Below are 21,469 nucleotides of genomic sequence, written 5' to 3' on the forward strand. Positions count from 1 at the left end.
CTTTTCCTTGGATGCCATTCACTGTTCTATAGACAGAGGCTGCTCCAGAATTAGACATTGGAGAGGCATAGGGGTGAAATCTTGTTTAGATAGAGGAACTTACCCTAGTGTGAGTTATATTGCAAATGCATTCATTTTGCTTATTCACTACCTTAGGGAGGTAAAGAAGGAATGATGATAAAAGCTCACCTTTGATACCCACTGTATATAAAGTGCCATTCCATTATTTGGTTGTCCTCTCTTATATTAAGTCCAGTACTATAACTTCTCATCATTGGGTCTAACCATTAAATTCCATTCACTAATAACTTTCACTAATTCCATTCACTAATATCCTCATAGCATATCTCACATGATCCATGGTTAAAGCACTATTGAACTACTTGCAGCTCATAGGCAAGTCCTGAGAATTCATGTCTTCTAGACTTTGCATATGATGTCTGTTCTCTCCTGACTACTGTGCTTGCCATGATTGCCTCATTGGCCCATCTTTCAAGAGTCTGCTCACAGGAATCTCACAGTTCTCTCTTCTGTCCCTTAGCAACTTATGCATATCACAGTGGTTTTTGTGTTTCCAATTATGGTTTCACTGCTAGTGTGAGACTATCGCAGATATGAAATGCCATACCTTTGTGAGACACTAAAATCCTGATACATAACCTGCACTCAGCAAATATCTGACGATCAAACAAATGAACAAACAGAATAGAATATGTGAATGAATAAGCAAATGAATGACTCCCTTAAGGGAGTTACGGCAGAGTAGCAATAGCCCAAGTCTTGTCACTTAGGAGTGATTTTACTGGGCAAATCTTTGCACAGAGGGTTTTGAATATATCTGAACCTCTGCCTTCCCCATCTGTTAAGGTAAGATTATATTTTCTACCTCTCTCTGCAGAGATTTCTTGTGGATGATACATAAAATCTTATATGTAAAAGTATAAAGTATTATGCAAATAAAGGATTTTTTTCAGTTTCAGATGTATTATGATATATCCATGAAAAAAAAAAAATCACCAGTATCACCTAATACACAGAAGGTTAAATAAGGAAAAGGATGAACAAATGCTAAGGAGCAAGAGATCAGATTGAAAGGGGAGTGAGGCCAAAATTCCTTATAGTATCCTGAGGCCAGAAAAGAAATGAAAACCCTAATCCAGGGATTCTAAACTCTGGCTTCACATTAGAATTAGCTGGATATTTCAAAAGTATTTTTGCCTGAGCCCTAATTTATCTGGTGTGAGGTAGGGCTCAGTCATTGACACTTTTTAAAGCTCCCTGGGTGATTCTAATACACAGGCAGAATGAGAGCCACTGCTGGACCACAGGAATTGATGAAAAGTTTCTAGGGAGAAAAACTGCATCATACATGAGATGTTTTAAAAAGATTAATCAGCATGAATAGATATGAGGAGAAGCTAGGGATAGGAATTGAGAGACTAAAATGTCACAGATGAAAATAACTGTTTTAAGGCCTAAACTTTTTGTTTTTTGAAAGCTAAGGAAGCTGCTGTGGAGAGATATCAAAGATATGCCTTCATAATTAACAGCGAAGTTGTTCAGACAAACTCAGGCACATTCCAAGAATTAATACTGGCAGAGCAGCATTTTACAAACTACATCTAAGTCACTCAGGTTGCAAACAGAGGCTAAATGCAATCATTTATTTCATTACCCACGAAGAGTTCCTAGAAGAGGCAGGTTTTGAACAGGCTTGAAATAATATTGTTTGTAGAGAGGACAGGCATATATATTTTTTGATGCTGAAAGGTTTCTAATATGGGTTTGCGTTTCAGAGTCATGCTTTCCTAGTCTGCCATATTGCTATGGCTTTTAAACAAACAAAGAAAAATAAATGAGATAATTAAAAATTGACATTGTTGGAATGTAATGAAAGGTATTCTGAAATTATTTTTAAATATTTTCCATTTTTCTGTGTTTAAAATTAAAAAAAGTTTTAAAAAATGTAATGTGACTATTTTAAAATACACATAAATATATAAAATGGTGGTTTTGAGATGAAAATATACTGACCTCAATTATGCCAAACTCTAAAACTCACTTGCTTTTTAATTTTTATTTATTTATTTATTTTTGCGATACGCGGGCCTCTCACTGTTGTGGCCCCTTCCGTTGCGGAGCACAGGTTCCAGACACGCAGGCTCAGTGGCCATGGCTCATGGGCCCAGCCACTCCGCGGCATGTGGGATCCCCCCGGACCGGGGCACGAACCCGCGTCCCGTGCATCGGCAGGTGGACTCCCAACCACTGCGTCACCAGGGAAGCCCCTCACTTGCTTTTTAAAATGTATTTAATAGTAATTTTCTAACAGATTGTTCTCTGGTATGGGGAAAGTAAAATTTCATTAGTGCACCAAAAATGTGGAATTCTAGTTTGAAAAATATTATCTTCCCTTCTTACATCATAAAAACTTGTGCAGACTCTGTGGTCTTATAAGAGAGGAAAGATTATATACCAATGATGAACCCCTTTGGGAGGCACTACAATATCTTTTATTAAAGTAGAAACCTGAGACACCCCAATGTGATATTTAATAAATGACCAAGCAGCCTTGAATCTAATAAGAGATTTAGGAAAGAAGGAAGCAAGGATGAAAGAAAGTGAATAATATCTTGTTTTCACATAAAACAACTCTTGTGAGGAATATGGAAAACAATCATTTTAATATTTTCATGGAGAAAGGCCAAGCCATAATTTAATATCTTATGTTTTACAGTTCGCATCCATTTCTAGGTGAATTATTTTAGTTAACCTGTATTTAAAAATATTTTGTATTTGGTACAGAAAAAAGTGAAGTAATATTTTAAGACCTTAAACTTTTAATTTTTCAGTTTTATCTACTTAAAATGTGTCATTTATAAGGGGCATGCATATGGTAGATAAGGTATGGGGCATGGTCCCAGAGAACTGGGTAATAGCCCAACTTTGGGAAAAATATATTTTTATGCCTCGTTTTCCTCATCTGTTACTGGGGATAATAATAATATCTATTATTATTTTTTATACTATATACCATTTTTTAATTTTTTTGGTAAAGGCTCAATATGAATACATGTACCTGAGGGAGACCCCTGTTAGTTCACAGGGATCTCCTTTATTAGTTGCTTAGCAAATAACCATGTATCTCAATAGATATTCTTAATGTGTAGTAGTTTATCACAATTATTTGGTAATCTCTTTCAGTGTAACTCACACAGCAAAAGTGACAATATTCCTGTCACTCCTCAGAAATGTCCCAGCTCTGTGGGTTTCCACATTCAGGAGAATGAAGAAAGCCATTATGAGGTATGCCATAACTCTATAGAGACCATGTTGGTACTGAGCAATTTGCATTTTCCTAGTGGTTTTAAATACTCTAAGTTAACTATTATAAATATTTTCTTTGATGACCCCTTTTATGGTTGTATTTTTACACTAGTACCTTTTTTAAAACAACTTTAAATAAACGATATTAGAACAAAAAGGAAGCAATCTTTTTTTTTCCTTTTTTAGTAATGGTCGAAATATGAAATATAGTGTTCTTGTCATTGAATGCAAAGTGTTGATTTTTATCAATTTTTTGGAGAAAGCAATGAGCAACTTTATTTTTAAATGTTCTTAATTCATTTTTATTAGTTGAGCTAAAAATGCCCACATCAATTTGTTGAAAGATTGATTTGCTTCATCCGCTATACTCAAGGAAGACAAAGAACACAATGCTGCTTAATAACAGGTTAAATTGGAGTTTTCATTAATCTTTTCTTTTTTACTACTTTTTCTCAGCTTGATCCTTTAGTGTCCTGTATGTTTTAATTTAAAATAAAAATCATTTTCCTTTTTTCTTAATGGGTTCATCCACTGTATAAGATCCATATTTTTTATTTATTTTTTTTTTTTGGAGGGAGAGCTATTCCAGTACCAATTATTCTAATATGGCTGGATGTAGGAATATGTTATTTTTCATTTAAAAAGAAATTGTGATTTAAAACACATAACATGAAATTTACTATTTTAATCATTTTAAGTGTAGAGTTTAATAATGCTAAGTATGTTCACATTGTGCAGTAAAAGATCCATATTATTAATGAATTGTGTTTCAATAATTGACTCTAGTATTAATACACACATATTTGTCTCACCTATTGTCCACTGTCACAACATAGATTGTAAAAAGATGATGGATAGTTGGAATATGTATATGGGTATATATGTATGTGTGTGTGCTGGTGTGCTCATGTGTTTTCCATTTTCTCTATTTTCTCATTGAAGCTAGGTTCCCCCCCCCCCATTTCCTTAAAGGTACTGAAAACGTTTTGATTATTATTAATAATTATTAATTATTATTAACAGTAAAGTGTTTTTGCCAACTAAAGGAATCTATCCTTTTCAAAGTTCCGGGTGTAATGTAGGTCAGAGAAACTACTTTGATTAATAGAAGTTTGATTGAGTAGGCAACTTCTTTTTTTGGACATACCATTAACTGAGGTGGAAAAAGCATAAAGTGACATTTGAGGCAGCTTATCCCCTAATTTTTCCTCCATGTATTTTCTTCTTATTTTTCTTTTTCTTTGTGTAGAGCTATTTAGAAACATCCTTCTATAGTCTTCTTCCTGCTTTGCTTTTATTTTCTTTATCTTTCTCTCTCCAAAATCTTAATCACTTGACAGTTGAGAGAAGAACTGTAATTTTTAACCCTTTGTTCATCATTACTATGTATGTGTCAAGTGTCTAGAACACAGGAGTGTGTGCCATTATTCACCCTTATTCCATTCAATAATAATTCAACCCTTATTCTATGGCAGAAATAAATGTTTCATTCATAAACACTCATGTAAACCTTTAAAAAGCCCATCCAGAATGACCTGAAAACCATTGAAATCCAAGTTGATTTCAAATTCCTAAGAATTATACTCATTTATATAACATTTTCATGTCTGTATCTTTTGAGTAAACAATCCATACTCCTCCCCAGAGACCTCTTGAATTACCCAAGAGGGTAGAATATGAAAATTGTTAACTGAAGATTTTCTTATTTTTTTCTAAGGAATTTAAATGAGCTGTAACTAAAATAATTTTCTATGAACCAGATATTTTTCTTCCCTAGATATTTTATAAGTCTCAAAGCATAGGAACACAGTGTGTACAGAGTTTATTAGACTAAAGTTCTAGGGAATATTGACAAGAAAAAATGATACTAAGAGTTACAATGTCAATTTATATTATGACTCCAATCATCAAAGAATACTGAAAATAAATCTGCTGTGCTATGTTCATAAACAAAGGAAAGAAAGAAAATACTTCAGAAAACTTTTATCTCATGAATTTTCATTTAACCATCATATATACTCCAGGCCAATTGTAGTCTGAGTGGTTTCAAAGTAAGTTATCTCTTAGGTCCTATATCTCTCTAGTGGTCTATGATACCATAAAATATAATGATTTAGAAAATGGACACTTTTGTAGCATGTCCTCTGTGCCAGATGTGTTTCAAGCTCCTTATGTGTGCATTGCTTTTGATAATAATATGCCTAATTTCTTAAGTACACATTTTTTTTTTAATGCAGAACAACTATCTCTGATTTTTTTAAACGTTTTTATTGGAGTATAATTGCTTTAATATGGTGTGTTAATTTCTGCTTTATAACAAAGTGAATCAGTTATACATATATACCCATATCTCTTCCTTCTTGCATCTCCCTCCCTCTCACCCTCCACATGCAACCCTTCTAGCTGGTCACAAAGCACCGAGCTGATCTCCCTGTGCTATGCGACTGCTTCCCACTAGCTGTCTATTTTACATTTGGGAGTGTTTATATGTCCATATATACGCTACCACTCTCTCACTTTGTCCCAGTTTACCTTTCCCCCTCCCCTTGTCCTCAAGTCCATTCTCTAGTAGGTCTGCGTCTTTACTCCAGTCTTGCCCCTAGGTTCTTCATGACCATTTTTTTTTTTTAGATTCTATATATATATGTGTGTTAGCATACAGTATTTGTTTTTCTCTTTCTGACTTACTTCACAATGTATGAAAGACTCTAGGTCCATCCACCACACTACAAATAACTCAATTTCGTTTCCTGTTATGGCTGAGTAATATTCCATTGAATATATGTGCCACAACTTCTTTATCCAATCATCTGTCTCTGGACACTTAGGTTGCTTCTATGTCCTGGCTATTGCAAATAGAGCTGCAATGAACATTGGGGTACATGACTCTTTTTGAATTATAGTTTTCTCAGGATATATGCCCAGGAGTGAGATTGCTGGGTCGTATGGTAGTTCTATTTTTAGTTTTTTAAGGAACCTCCATACTGTTCTCCATAGTGGCTGTAAACTTTCTCCACACCCTCTCCAACATTTATTGTTTGTAGATTTTTTGATGATGGCCATTCAGACCGGAGTGAGATGATATCGCATGGTAGTTTTGATGTGCATTTCTCTAATGATTAGTGATGTTGAGCATCCTTTCATGTGTTTGTTGGCAATCTGTATATCTTCTCTGGAGAAGTGTCTATTTAGATCTTCTGCCCATTTTTGGATTGGGTTGTTTGTTTGTTTGTTTGTTTGTTTTATTTTTTTTTTATTTTGAGCTGCATGAGCTGCTTGTAAATTTTGGAGATTAATCCTTTGTCACTTGCTTCATTTGCAAATATTTTCTCCCAATCTGAGGGTTGTCTTTTCATCTTGTTTATGGTTTCCTTTGCTGTGTAAAAGCTTTGAAGTTTCATTAGGTCCCATTTTTTAATTTTTGTTTTTATTTCCATTTCTCTAAGAGATGGGTCAAAAAGTATCTTGCTGTGATTCATGTCATAGAGTGTTCTGCCTATGATTTCCTCTAAGAATTTCATAGTGTATGGCCTTACATTGAGGTCTTTAAACCATTTTGAGGTTATTTTTGTGTATGGTGTTAGGGAGTGTTCGAATTTCATTCTTTTAAATGTAGCTGTCCAGGTTTCCCAGCACCACTTATTGAAGTGGCTGTCTTTTCTCCATTGTATATTCTTGCCTCCTTTATCAAAGATAAGGTGACCATAGGTGCATGGGTTTATCTCTGGGCTTTCTATCATCTTCCATTGATCTAACTTTCTGTTTTTGTGCCAGAACCATACTGTCTTTATTACTGTATATTTGTAGTATAGTCTGAAGTCAGGAAGCCTGATTCCTCCAGCTTCGTTTTTCCTTCTCAAGATTGCTTTGGATATTCGGGGTCATTTGTGCTTCCAAACAAATTGTGAAATTTTTTGTTCTAGCTCTGTAAAAAATGCCAGTGGTAGTTTGATAGGGATTGCATTGAATGTGTACATTGCTTTGGGTAGTATAGTAATTTTCACAAAGTTCATTCTTCCAATCCAAGAACATGGTATATCTCTCCATCTATTTGTATCAGCTTTAATTTCTTTCATCAGTGTCTTATAATTTTCTGCTTATTGGTCTTTTGTCTCCTTAGGTAGGTTTATTTCTAGGTATTTAATTCTTTTTGTTGCAATGGTAAATGGGAGTGTCTTCTTAATTTCACTTTCAGACTTTTCACCATTAGTGTATAAGAATACAAGAGACTTCTGTTGATTTCATATCCTGTTACTTTACCAAATGCATTGATTAGCTCTGTAGTTTTCTGGTAGCATCTTTAGGATTCTCTATGTATAGTATCATGTCATCTGCAAACAGTGCCAACTTTACTTCTTCTTTTCCGATTTGGTTTCCTTTTATTTCTTTTTCTTCTCTGATTGTTGTGGCTAAAACTTCCAAAACTATGTTGAATAATAGTGGTGAGAGGGACATCCTTGTCTTGTTCCTGGTCTTAGTGGAAATGGTTTCAGTTTTTCAGCATTGAGGACGATGTTGGCTGTGGGTTTGTCATATATGGCCTTTATTATGTTGAGGTAAGTTCCCTCTATGCCTCCTTTCTGGGTGGTTTTTATCATAAATGGGTGTTGAATTTTGTCGAAAGCTTTCTCTGCATCTATTGAGATGATCATATAGTTTTTCTCCTTCATTTTGTTAATATGGTGTATCACATTGATTGATTTGCATATACTGAAAATCCTTGCATTCCTGGGATAAACCCCACTTGATCATGGTGTATGATCCTGTTAATGTGCTGTTGGATTCTGTTTGCTAGTATTTTCTTGAGGATTTTTGCATCTATGTTCATCAGTGACATTTGTCTGTAGTTTTCCTTTTTTGTGATATGTTTGTCTGGTTTTGGTATCAGGGTGATGTTAGCCTCATAGAATGAGTTTGGGAGTGTTCCTCTCTCTGCTATATTTTGGAAGAGTTTGAGAAGGATAGGTATTAGCTCTTCTCTAAATGTTTGATCGAATTCAGATGACTGAATTCACAGATGACTTCACAGATGACTGTGAAGTCATCTGGTCCTGGCCTTTTGTTTGTTGGAAGATATTTAATCACAGTTTCAATTTCAGTGCTTGTGATCAGTCTGTTCATATTATCTATTTCTTCCTGGTTCAGTCTGAGAAAGTTGTGCATTTCTAAGAATTTGTCCATTTCTTCCAGGTTGTCCATTTTATTGGCATAGAGTTGCTTGTAGTAATCTCTCATGATCCGTTGTATTTCTGCAGTGTCAGTTGTTACTTCTCCTTTCTTGTTTCTAATTCTATTGATTTGAGTCTTCTCCCTCTTTTGCTTGATGAGTCTGGCTAATGGTTTATCAATTTTATTTATCTTCTCAAAGAACCAGCTTTTAGTTTTATTGATCTTTGCTATTTTTTCTGTCATTTCTTTTTCATTTATTTCTGATCTGATCTTATGAGTTCTTTCCTTCTTGTAAACTTGGGGTTTTTTGTTCTTCTTTCTCTAATTGCTTTAGGTGTAAGGTTAAGTTGTTTATTTGAGATGTTTCTTGTTCCTTAAGGTAGGATTGTATTGCTAAAAACTTCTCTCTTAGAACTGGTTTTGCTGCACCCCATAGGTTTTGTGTCTTTGTGTTTTCATTGTCATTTGTTTCTAGGTATTTTTTTTATTTCCTCTTTGATTCCTTCAGTTATCTCTTGGTTATCACGTAGTGTATTGTTTAGCCTCCATGTGTTTGTATTTTTTAGAGATTTTTTTTCCTGTAATTGATATCTAGTCTTATAGCATTGTGGTCAGAAAAGATACTTAATATGATTTCAATTTTCTTAAATTTACCAAGGCTTGACTTGTGACCCAAGAGATGATCTATCCTGAAGAATGTTCCATGAACACTTGAGAAGAAAGTGTATTCTGTTGTTTTGGGGTAGAATGTCCTATAAATATCAATTAAGTCCATCTTGTTTAATGTACCATTTAAAGCTTGTGTTTACTATTTTATTTTCATTATGGATGATCTGTCCATTGGTGAAAGTGGGGTGTTAAAGTCCCCTACTATGATTGTGTTACTGTTGATTTCCCCTTTTATGTCTGTTAGTATTTGCCTTATGTATTGAGGTGCTCCTATGTGGGTGCATAAATATTTACAATTGTTATATCTTCTTCTTGGATTGATCCTTTGATCATTATGTAGTATCCTTTTTGTCTCTTGTAATAGTCTTTGTTTTAAACTCTATTTTGTCTGATATGAGAATTGATACTCCAGCTTTCTTTTGATTTCCATTTGCATAGAATATCTTTTTCCATCCCCTCACTTTCAGTCTGTATGTGTCCCTAGGACTAAAGTGGATCTCTTGTAGACAGCATATATGAAGGTCTTGTTTTTCTATCCATTCAGCCAGTCTATGTCTTTTGGTTGGAGCATTTAATCCATTTACATTTAAGGTAATTATTAATATGCATGTTCCTATTATCATTTTCTTAATTATTTTGGGTTTGTATTGTAGGTCTTTTCCTTCTCTTGTGTTTCCTACCTAGAGAAGTTCCTTTAGCATTTGTTGTAAAGCTGGTTTGGTTGTGCTGAATTCTTAGCTTTTGCTTGTCTGTAAAGGTTTTAATTTCTCCATCAAATCTGAATGAGATCCTTGCTGGATAGAGTAATCTTGGTTGTAGGTTTTCCCCTTTCATCAGTTTAAGTATGTCCTGCCACTCCCTTCTGGATTGCTGTTTCTGCTGAAAGATCAGCTGTTAACCTTATGGGGGTTCAATTGTATGTTATTTTTCCCTTGATGCTTTTCACACTTTTTCTTTGTATTTAATTTTTGATAGTTTGATTAATATGTGTCTTTGCATGTTTCTCCTTGGTTTTATCCTCTATTGGACTCTCTGTGCTTCCTAGAGTTGATTGACTATTTCCTTTCCCATGTTAGGGAAGTTTTCAACTATAATCTCTTCAAATATTTTCACAGTCCTTCTTTTTCTCTTCTTCTTCTGCAACCCCTATAATTCGAATGTTGGTGGATTTAATATTGTCCCAGAAATCTCTGAGACAGTCCTCAATTCTTTTCATTCTTTTTTCTTTATACTGCTCTGAAGTAGTTATTTCCATTATTTAATCTTCCAGGTCACTTATCTGTTCTTCTGCCTCATTTATTCTGAGATTGACCCCTTCTAGAGAATTTTTAATTTCATTTATTGTGTTGTTCATGATTGCTCTTTATTTCTTCTAGGTCCTTGTTAAACGTTTCCTGCATTTTTTCCATAGTATTTCCAAGATATTGGATCATCTTTACTATCATTACTCTGAATTCTTTTTCAAGTAGACTGCCTATTTCCTCTTCATTTGTTAGGTCTGGTGGGTTTCTGTCTTGCTCCTTCATCTGCTGTGTGTTTTTCTGTCTTCTCATTTTTCTTATATTACTGAGTTTGGGGTCTCCTTTTTGCAGGCTGCAGGTTCGTAGTTCCCGTTGTTTTTAGTGTCTGTTCGAAGTGGCTAAGGTTGGTTCAGTGGGTGGTGTAGGCTTCCTGGTAGAGGGGACGAGTTCCTGAGTTCTTGTTGATGAGCTGGATCTTGTCTTTCTCATGGGCAGGTCCATGTCTGGTGGTGTTTTGTGGTGTCTGTGACCTTATTATGATTTTAGGCTGTCTCTCTCCTAATGGGTGGGGTTGTGTTTCTCTCTTGCTAGTTGTTTGGCATAGGGTGTCCAGCACTGTAGCTTGCTGGTTGTTGAGTGGAGCTGCGTCTTGGCATTGAGATGGGGATCTCTGGGAGATTTTTGCCATTTGATATTATGTGGAGCTGAGATGTCTCTTGTGGACCAATGTCCTGAACTTGGCTCTCCCACCTCAGAAGCACTGCCCTGATGCCTGACTGGAGCACCAAGACCCTGTCATCCACATGGCTTAGAATTAAAGTGAGAAAAAAAGGAAGAAAGAAAGGAAAAAAAATAAAAGTTATTAAAACAGAAAACTAAAAATAATTATTAAAAAAATTAAGTGATTAAAAAAAGAAAAAGAAAGAAAGAACAACCAAACCAAAAAACAAATCCACCAATGATAACAAGCACTGAAAACTATACTAAAAAAAGAAAAACAAAAAAACATAAAAAACGGACAGACAGAACCTTAGGACAAATGGTAAAAGCAAAGCTCTACAGACAAAATCACACACAGACGCATACACGTACACAGTCACAGAAAGAGAAAAAGGGAAAAAAAATATATATATATCCTTTCTCCCAAAGTCCACCTCCTCAATTTGGGGTGATTCATTGTCTATTCAGGTATTCCACAGATGCAGGGTACATCAAGTTGACTGTGGAGATTTAATCTGCTGCTCCTGGGGCTGCTGGGAAAGATTTTCCTTTCTCTTCTTTCTTTGTACAGCTCCTGTGATTCAGCTTTGGATTTGTCCCTGTCTCTGTGTGTAGGTCACCTGAGGGCATCTGTTCTTTGCTCAGACAGGACAGGGTGAAAGGAGCAGCTGCTTCAGGGGCTCTGGCTCACTCAGGCTGGGGGGAGGGAGGGGTATGGAGTGCGGGGCAAGTCTGAGGTGGTAGAGGCTGATGTGATGTTACACCAGCCTGAGGAGAACGGTGTGTTCTTCTGGGCAAGTTGTCCCTGGATCACAGGACCCTGGCAGTGGTGGGCTTCACAGGCTCCCAGGAGGGGAGGTGTGGATAATGACCTGTGCTTGCACACAGGCTTCCTGGTGGCTGCAGCTGCAGCCTTAGAGTCTCATGCCCATTTCTGGGGTCCACTCTGATAACCACGACTTGCACCCATCTCTGGAGCTCCTTTAAGCAGCACTCTTAATCCCCTCTCCTCATGCACCAGGAAACAAAGAGGCAAGAAAAAGTCTCTTGGCTCTTTGGTACTTCCAAACCTTTTCCTGGACTCCGTCCTGGCTAGCTATGGTGCACTAGCCCCCTTCAGGCTGTCTTCACACAGCCAACCCCAGTCCTCTCCCTGGGGTCTGACTGAAGCCGGAGCCTCAGCTCCCAGCCCCCACCTGTCCTGGTGTGTGAGCAGACAAGCATCTCGGGCTGGTGAGTGCTGGTCGGCACCGATCCTCTGTGAGGGAATCTCTCAGCTTTGCCCTCTGCACCCCTGTTGCTGTGCTCTACCCTGTGGCTCCAAAGCTTCCCCCTCCACCACCTGCAGTCTCCGCCCACGAAGGGCCTTTCTAGTGTGTGGAAACCTTTCCTCCTTCACAGCTCCCTCCCACTGGTGCAGGTCCCATCCTTATTCTTTTGTCTCTATTTTTTTCTTTTTTCTTTTGCCCTACGCAGGTACGTGGGGAGTTTCTTGCCTTTTGGGAAGTCTGAAGTCTTCTGCCAGTGTTCAGTAAGGTGTTCTGTAGGAGTTGTTCCACATGTAGATGTATTTCTGATGTATTTGTGGGGAGAAAGGTGATCTTCACGTCTTACTCTTCCACCATCTTGAAGCTCCTCCTCTGATCTTTCTTATAAAATAAAACTTGAAGATAGAATTGATGCCAGCTTTGGAGTTCTATAAAGCATTCTGAGAGACAGGATTTCTGTATAAATGCTTAATATCTGTAGACCAATAACTAGGGAATCGGTTTAGTAAGCAGTTCCTTAGAAGTTATTAATCTAATATTAATCTTTCTTGAGAATTTATAACTAAAGGCAATTATGATCTAAAAGTTGGTGCCTGTAATATGCTGTTATTTTTTTCTTTGTATTGAATAATAGACTAAACTTGGTAAACATATGTATATTCTTAATTTTCAATTTTCTCACAATTTATACTTTCCCTCTTTAATCACCTTACTTCGTAAAAAAGAGCACGTTTGTTCTATCATAAAAATAATTATATAAAATTATTCTGTTTTTCAAGTAGAAAGTAACATTTTATGTCAATTATTATTTATTAATTGAATTAAGTTATTAAATCTGTCCTATGACATTAGATATAAAATAAAATGAAGGCTGATATGACTAGCAAGAGTTTAGTCACACTTAAACTATCACTCAACTTATCACTCTTAATTTAGATATAATAATTACTGCTTACTTATAGATAAATGTTAATATCATCTATTGGGCAATTTTTGCCCAAACACTAGTCTAAGCACTTTATGTATATTACAAAATTTCATCTAATCTATTACTGGGTATAAAATATGCTACAATTTCATGTACCACTATGGAAAAATGGCTGTTAATTAAACTCTAATAAATGTTTATTTATGATTTCTTTAATTTGTGTCCTGCTTTAAGATATGAGGAAATATAGGAAATTTTCATATTACAATTATTAAAATATAGCTCATTTAATTCTAATGACAACCCCATTAGCTAGGTACTATTATTATTATTCCCATTTTACAGATGTGAAAACTGAGACACACAGAGGTTATGTAATTCTTCTCAAATTCACAAAGATAGTAGTTACTGAAGATAGAGTAAACCACAGCACGTGGTTTCAGAAACCTCAGTGTAACTATTCTGTGATAATGTCTAATTAAAAAAAAAAAAAAACAAATCACTGGCTATTTGACTGTTAGGGACCATCAAGATTATATATTCATGTTGCTGAAGCATAATTTGAAGACTAAAAAGACGGAGTAGCTTGCCCTGGGTCATAGAGCTAGCTACAGATAAGCACTAGAATTAGATCCACATTCTCTGCTCCTAGAGTGATCTAATAACTACCCTCAAGATACATACACTTCTTTCAAGCAAGTGTCAAAGAAAATAGTTCCTAAATTAGATTTCAAATTACGTGTGGAATTTAAACTAACTGTCATGTTTAAGTTTTATCTTCCTGGCAGGCCTTCTGTCATTGGATACACAGAACATCATAATGGTTAAAATAGAGGCAAAGAAAAAATAAGTGCACCTTGTTTTCATACCATAAATGCATATTATCCTTACTAAGCATCTTTGATCTATAAATTTTATTGTCATTTCCCTTTACTATATTCAATTCCCTTTACCCATGAAACTGCATAAAATATAAGCAGAGAGAGCTCTCAGTGTCTATACTCTGCAATCAGTAGGAAAAGTCTCAGTTATTGGAATTCACACAAGACTGCACCTCAGTATGAGTAGCTGTTCCCTGTCACTGTTTTTGATGCTTGAGCTGAAGTATTTTTACAAAATGGTCTAGTGTTTAGTGTGTGAATTTTTGAGATAAGACTTTTCCTTTGTAGCAATGAAATCTGAAAATCAATGTCAGATGGAAATCTTAGCTCTAAGAGTTAGGGAAATGGTGAGTTTTAAAACACGTGAATTTTAACTGCCAGACTTTGGAATGTGGCAGTTATTACAAGTGTGAAATTCATGGGTGCAGATGGTTGATTAAGATATCCCAGGATGGGCTTCCCTGGTGGAGCAGTGGTTGAAAGTCCGCCTGCTGATGCAGGGGACACGGGTTCGTGCCCCGGTCCGGGAAGATCCCACATGCCTCGGAGTGGCTGGGCCCATGGGCTATGGCTGCTGAGCCTGCACGGCCGGAGCCTGTGCTCAGCAACGGGAGAGGCCACAGCAGTGAGAGGCCCGCGTACCTCAAAACAAAACAAAACAAAACAAAAAAGATATCCCAAGATGGACCACTGCTATAAATCGACCAAAATTGGGAAAACCATCTTGATAAAGGAAATGTTTCTGACCTTTTACATAAATTTATAAGGCAAGTTTTGCTGGATTCAGAAGTTCATCGAAGTTAAATTATCATTTGTTTCACAAAAATTACAGAGTGTCATTTGATGGACATATTTAATAGAATAAAAACATGTCAAATGGAGAGTGAGAGGAGTGACCGTGTGGTAAGGGAAGAGAATTAAAACGTATTAAACGATTACTGCATGTCTTACATTTCATATTCATAACCTTAGAAAAGTTGTCCTTCAGGTAAGTGTAATCTCCCTCTCCATTAAAGATGAAGTTATGGGTGCACCTTGATCTTGGGTTACCAAACCAAAGGCACACCGAGAGCTGGGAATACAATGAGCTCAGTGTTTGTAATATGTCTTAGAAATTAACAATACCAAGTGGAGTAAGAGGAAAATGTTAACATTATCAGCTACTTTCAAATAAAAAAGGAGAGATGTAAAGCCAGGCACATTTGCAATTGTCTTACTTGGTCTTGGTCTTTTCTTTTCTTCTCTTTTCTTCTTTCCTTTCCTTTTTTTTCTCTTTTCTTTTTTGTACTTATCACATATTAACCTTACTTAACTAACTTAAATTAATATTCTGGATCTAGTTAAACAGGATTTAATATATGAATATTATACTAAATAATTACATTTTCATGTTGATGGTGTATTACATATTCATGCTACCCAAGCAAATTTAGCTTTAAAAAAATAACTGTCTTTAGTACTTAGAATAGGTATTACAGTTGATATTAGTTTTTTTTTTAATTTTTTAAAAAACTTTTTTGGAGTATAATTGCTTTACAATGTTGTGTTAGTTTCTTCTGTACAACAAACTGAATCAGCTATATGTATACATATATCCCCTATCCCCTCCCTCTTTAGCTTCCCTCCCACCCTCCCTATCCCATCCCTATACGTCATCACAAAGCATCGTACTGATCTCCCTGGCAGCAGCTTCTCACTAGCCATCCATTTTACATTTGGTAGTGTATATATGTCAGTGCTACTTCATCCCAGCTTCCCCTTCCCCCCTGTGTCCTCAAGTCATTTCTCTACCTGTGGGTTTTTATTCCTGCCCCACCACTAGGTTCATCAGTACCTTTTTGTTAGATTACATATATGTGTGTTGGCATATGGTATTTGTTTTTCTCTTTCTGACTTACTTCACTCTGTATGACAGACTCTAGTTCCATCCACATCATTACAGATAACTCAATTTCATTCCTTTTTATGGCTTAGTAATATCCCATTGTATATAAGTGTTACTTCTTTATCCATTCATCTATTGATGGACATTTAGGTTGCTTCCATATCCTGGCTCTTGTAAATAGTGCTGCAATAAACATTGCAGTACATGTATCTTTTTGAATTATGGTTTTCTCAGGGTATGTGCCCAGTAGTGGGATTGCTGGATCATATGGTAATTCTATTTTTAGTTTTTTAAGGAATCTCCATGCTGTTTTCCATGGTGGCTGTATCAATTTACATTCCCACCAACAGGGCAAGGGGGGGGTCCCTTTTCTAGATTTTTTAATGATGGTTATTCTGACTAGTGGGAGGTGATAACTCATTGTGGTTTTGATTTGCATTTCACTAATGATTAGATAATTAGTGATGTTGAGCAACTCTTCATTTGTTTGTTAGCAATCTGTATATCTTCTCTGGAGAAATGTCTGTTTAGGTGTTCCACTCATTTTTGGTTTGGGTTGTTTATTTTTTGATATTGAGCTACATGAGCTGCTTATATATTTGGGAGATTAATTCTTTGTCAGTTGCTTCCTTTGTAAATGTTTTCTCCCATCCTGAGTGTTGTCTTTCATCTTGTTTATGGTTCCTTTGCTGTGCAAAATCTTTTAAGATTCATTAAGTCCCATTTGTTTATTTTTGTTTTTATTTCCATTTATCTAAGCTATGTGTCAAAAAGGATCTCACTGTAATTTATGTCATAGAGTGTTCTGCCTATGTTTTCCTCTATGAGTTTTATAGTGTCTGGCCTTACATTTAGATCTTTAATACATTTTGAGCTTATTTTTGTGTATGGTGTTAGGGAGTGTTCTAATTTCGTTCATTTACATGTAGCTGTCCAGCTTTCCCAGCACCACTATTGAAGAGGCTGTCTTTTCTCCACTGTATATTCTTGCCTCCATTGTCAAAGTTAAGGTGACCATATGTGCATGCACTTACCTCTGGGATTTCTATCCTGTTCCATTGATCTATAGTATTGTTTTTGTGCCCGTACCATACTGTCTTGATTAATGTAGCTTTGTAGCATTGTCTGAAGTGAGGGCACCTGATTCCTCCAGCTCCGTTTTTCTTTCTCAGGATTGCTTTAGTTATTCAGAGTCTTTTGTGTTTCCTTACAAATTGTGTAATTTTTTGTTCTAGTTCTGTGAAAAATGCCATTGGTAGTTTGATAAAGATTGCACTGAATCTGTAGATTGCTTTGGGTAGTACAGTCATTTTCCAAGAATATGGTATATCTCTCCATCTGTTTGTATCATCTTTGATTTCTTTCATCAGTGTCTTATAGTTTTCTGCATACAGGTCTTTTGCCTCTTTAGTTAGGTTTATTCCTAGGTATTTTATTCTTTTTGTTGTGATGGTAAATGGGAGTATTTCCTTAATTTCTCTTTCTGATTGTTCATTGTTAGAGTATAGCAATGCAAGAAATTTCTATGCATTAATTTTGTATCCTGATACTTTACCAAATTCATTGATTAGCTCTAGTAGTTTTCTGGTAGCATCTTTAGGATTTTCTATGTATAGCATCATGTCATCTGCAAACAGTGACAGTTTTACTTCTTCCTTTCCTATTTGAATTCCTTTTATTTCTTTTTCTTCTCTGATTGCCATGGCTAAAATTTCCAAAACCGTACTGAGTAATAGTGGTGAGAGTGGACATCCTTGTCTTGTTCGTGATCTTAGAGGAAATGCTTTCAGTTTTTTCACCATTGAGAATGATGTTGGCAGTGGGTTTGTCATATATGGCTTTTATTTTGTTGAAGTAGATTCCCTCTATGCCCACTTTCTTTAGGGTTTTTATCATAAATTTGTGTTGAATTTTGTTAAAAGCTTTTTGCATTATTGAGATTTTCATATGGTTTTTATCCTTCAATTTGTTAGTATGGTGTATCACATTGATGGATTTGAGTATATTGAAGAATCCTTACATTTCCAGGATAAACCCCACTTCATCATGGTGTATGATCATTTTAATGTGCTGCTGGATTCTGTTTGCTAGTATTTTGTTGAGGATTTTTGCATCTATGTTTATCAGTGTTATTGGCCTGTAATTTTCTTTTTTTGTGACATCTTTGTCTGGTTTTGTTATGAGGGTGTTGGTGGCCTTGTAGAATGATTTTGGGAGTGTTCCTTTGTCTGTTATATTTTGGAAGAGTTTGAGGATAGATGTTAGCTCTTCTCTAAATGTTTGATAGAATTTGCCTGTGAAGACATCTTGTCCTGGGCTTTTGTTTTTTGGAAGATTTGTAATCACAATTTCAATTTCAGTGTTTGTGATTGGTCTGTTCATATTTTCTATTTCTTTTCTATTGGTTCAGTCTTGGAAGGTTGGAATTTTCTAAGAATTTGTCCATTTTAATGGCATATAGTCGTTCATAGTAATCTCTCATGATCCTTTGTATTTCTGCTGTGTCACTTGTTACTTCTCCTTTTTAATTTCTTTTTTTTTGAACTTTTGAATTTTATTTTATTTATTTTTTTAATGCAGAAGGTTCTTATTAGTTATCCAATTTATACATATTAGTGTATATATTATCAATCCCAATCTCCCAATCCTTTTTCATTTCTAATTCTGTTGATTTGAGGTTTCTCCCTTTTTTTCTTGATGAGTCTGGGTAATGGTTTATCAATTTTGTTTATCTTCTCAAAAAACCTGTTTTTAGTTTTATTGATCTTTGCTGTTGTTTCCTTCATTTTTTTTTTTTTTTAAATTTCTGATCTGTTTATGATTTCTTTCTTTCTGCTAACTTTGGGAGTTTTTTTGTTCTTCTTTCTCTAAATCTTTAGGTGTAAGGTTAGGTGGTTTATTTGAGACTTTTCTTGTCTCTTGAGGTAGTATTGTATTGCTATAAACTTCCCTCTTAGAACTGGTTTTGCTGCATCACATAGATTTTGGGTCATCGTGTTTTCATTGTCATTTGTTTCTAAGTATTTTTTGATTCCCTCTTCAATTTCTTCAGTGATCTCTTGGTTATTTACTGGTGTATTGTTTAGCCTCCATGTGTTTGTATTTTTTACAGTTTTCATCCTGTAATTGATATCTAGTCTCATAGCATTGTTGTCAGAAAAGATGCTTGATACAATTTCAATTTTCTTAAATTTACCGAGGCTTGATTTCGGACCCAAGATGTGAGCTATTTTGGAGAATGTTCTGTGTGCACTTGAGAAGAAGGTGTATTATGTTGTTTTTGGTTTGAATGTCCTATAAATATCAATTAAGTCTAACTGGTCTAATGTGTCATTTAAAGCTTCTGTTTATTTTCTGTTTGGATGATCTGTCCATTGGTGTAAGTGGGGTGTTAAAGTCCCCTACTACTATTGTGTTACTGTCAATTTCTCCTTTTATGGCTGTTAACATTTGCCTTCTTTATTGAGGTGTTCTTATATTGGGTGCATAGATATTTACAACTGTTATATCTTCTTCTTGGATTGATGCCTTGATCATTATGTAGTGTCCTTTATTGTCTCTTGTAATAGTCTTTATTTTAAAGTCTATTTTGCCTGATATGAGTATTGCTACTCCAGCTTTCTTTTGATTTCCATTTGCATGGAATACCTTTTACATCTCATCACTTTCAGTCTACATGTGTCCCTAGCTCTGAGATGGGTCTCTTGTAGACAGCATATATATGGGTTTTCTTTTTGTATCTATTCAACTAGTCTGTGTCTTGGCTGGACCTTTTAATCCATTTACATTCAAGGTTATTACTGATCTGTATGTTCCTATTACCATTTTATTAATTGTGTTGGGTTTGTTTTTGTAGGTCTTTTCCTTCTCTTGTGTTTCCTGCCTAGAGAAGTTCGTTTAGCATTTGTTGTAAGTCTGGTTTGGTGGTGCTGAATTCTCTTAACTTTTGCTTGTCTTTAAAGCTTTTGATTTCACCTTCGAATCTGAATGAGATTCTTGCTGGGTAGAGTAATCTTGGTTGTAGGTTTTTTTCCTTTCATCACTTTAATTATATCTTGCCACTCCCTTCTGGCCTGTAGAATTTCTTCTGAAAGATTAACTGTTAACCTTATGGGGATTCCCTTTTATGTTATTTGTTGCTTTTCCCTTGATACTTGTAATATTTTTTTCTTTGTGTTTATTTTTTTTATTTTTATTAATATGTGTCTCAGTGTGTTTTTCCTTGGGTTTATCCTGTGTGGAACTCTCTGCGCTTCCTGGATTTGATTGACTATTTCCTTTCCCATGTCGGGGAAGTTTTCAACTATAATCTCTTCAAATATTTTCTCAGACCCTTTCTTTCTTCTTTTTCTGGGTTGCCTATAATCTGATTGTTGGTGTGCTTAATGTTGTTCCAGAGGTCTCTGACACAGTCCTCCATTCTTTTCATTCTTTTTTTCTTTATTCTGCTCTGCTGCAGTTATTTCCACCATTTGAGCTCACTTATCTGTTCTTCTACCTCAAGTATTCTGCTATTGAGTCCTTCTACAGTATTTTTAATTTCACTTATTGTGTTGTTCATTACTGTTTTTTGCTCTTTAGTTCTTCTAGGTCCTTGTTAAACGTTTCTTGTATTTTCTCCATTCTTTTTCCAAGATTTTGGATCTTATTTACTATCATTATTCTCAATTATTTTTCAGGTAGTTTGCCTATTTCCTCTTCATTGATTTGGTCTTCTGGGTTTTTATCTTGCTCCTTTGCTTGAAAGATATTTCTCTATCTTCTCATTTTGTCTAATTTACAGTATTTGTGGTCTCCTTTCCCCAGGTTTCAGGGTTGTAGTTCCTCTTGCTTCTGTCTCTGCCCCCAGTGATGAGGTTGATCCAGTGGGTAGGCTTTCTGATGGGAGTGTCTAGTGCCTTCATTCTGGTGGGTGGAGATGAGTCTTTTCCCTCCACAGGCAGTGCCATGTCAGGTTGTGTGTCTTGGCGTGTCTGTGAGCTTTGTATGATTTTAGGTATTCTGTGTTCTGATGGGTGGATTTGTGTTCCTGTCTTTTTATTGTTTGGTGTGACACGTCCAGCACTGGAAGCTTCTGGCAGTTGGGTGGAGCCATGTCTTGGGTTCAGATAGAGACCTCTGTGTGAGCTCTTGTTGATTAATCTTCCCTGGGGCTGGGAATTCTCTAGTGTTCCAGCATCCTGGACTCAATCCTTCCACCCCAGAGCCTCAGGCCCAACTTCCGGTTGAGCAACGATGACCCCTCAAGTTTCTTGTCCCAGCAATAGAGGGGATTAAGAAAAAGAAAAAGGCTAACAAAACCCCAGACAGATGGTAAAAGGTAAAATCAAACAAACAAAAACAGAAACAGAAGACATGCACAAACACAAAAGAAACAAAAA

At 35.8% G+C, this 21,469-nt stretch overlaps 1 protein-coding gene across 4 annotated transcripts in view; it reads left to right on the forward strand.

The window, feature by feature from the left end:
* Positions 1–21,469, forward strand: part of PCDH9 (protocadherin 9) — a 986,051-nt gene that overhangs the window by 360,150 nt on the left and 604,432 nt on the right. For 2 of the 4 annotated variants that reach the window (XM_027092277.1, XM_027092279.1), the window contains exon 3: positions 3,205–3,306. The exons of the other annotated variants lie outside the window; for them this stretch is intronic. In XM_027092277.1, coding sequence (XP_026948078.1) covers positions 3,205–3,306 — 102 coding nt within the window. The remainder of the gene's footprint in view (positions 1–3,204; positions 3,307–21,469) is intronic. 4 annotated transcript variants of the gene reach the window in all.

The sequence above is a fragment of the Aethalodelphis obliquidens genome, unplaced genomic scaffold, assembly GCF_003676395.1.
Source record: "Aethalodelphis obliquidens isolate GAN/ISIS:26980383/991018 unplaced genomic scaffold, ASM367639v1 scaffold76, whole genome shotgun sequence".
Classification (NCBI taxonomy): domain Eukaryota; kingdom Metazoa; phylum Chordata; class Mammalia; order Artiodactyla; family Delphinidae; genus Aethalodelphis; species Aethalodelphis obliquidens.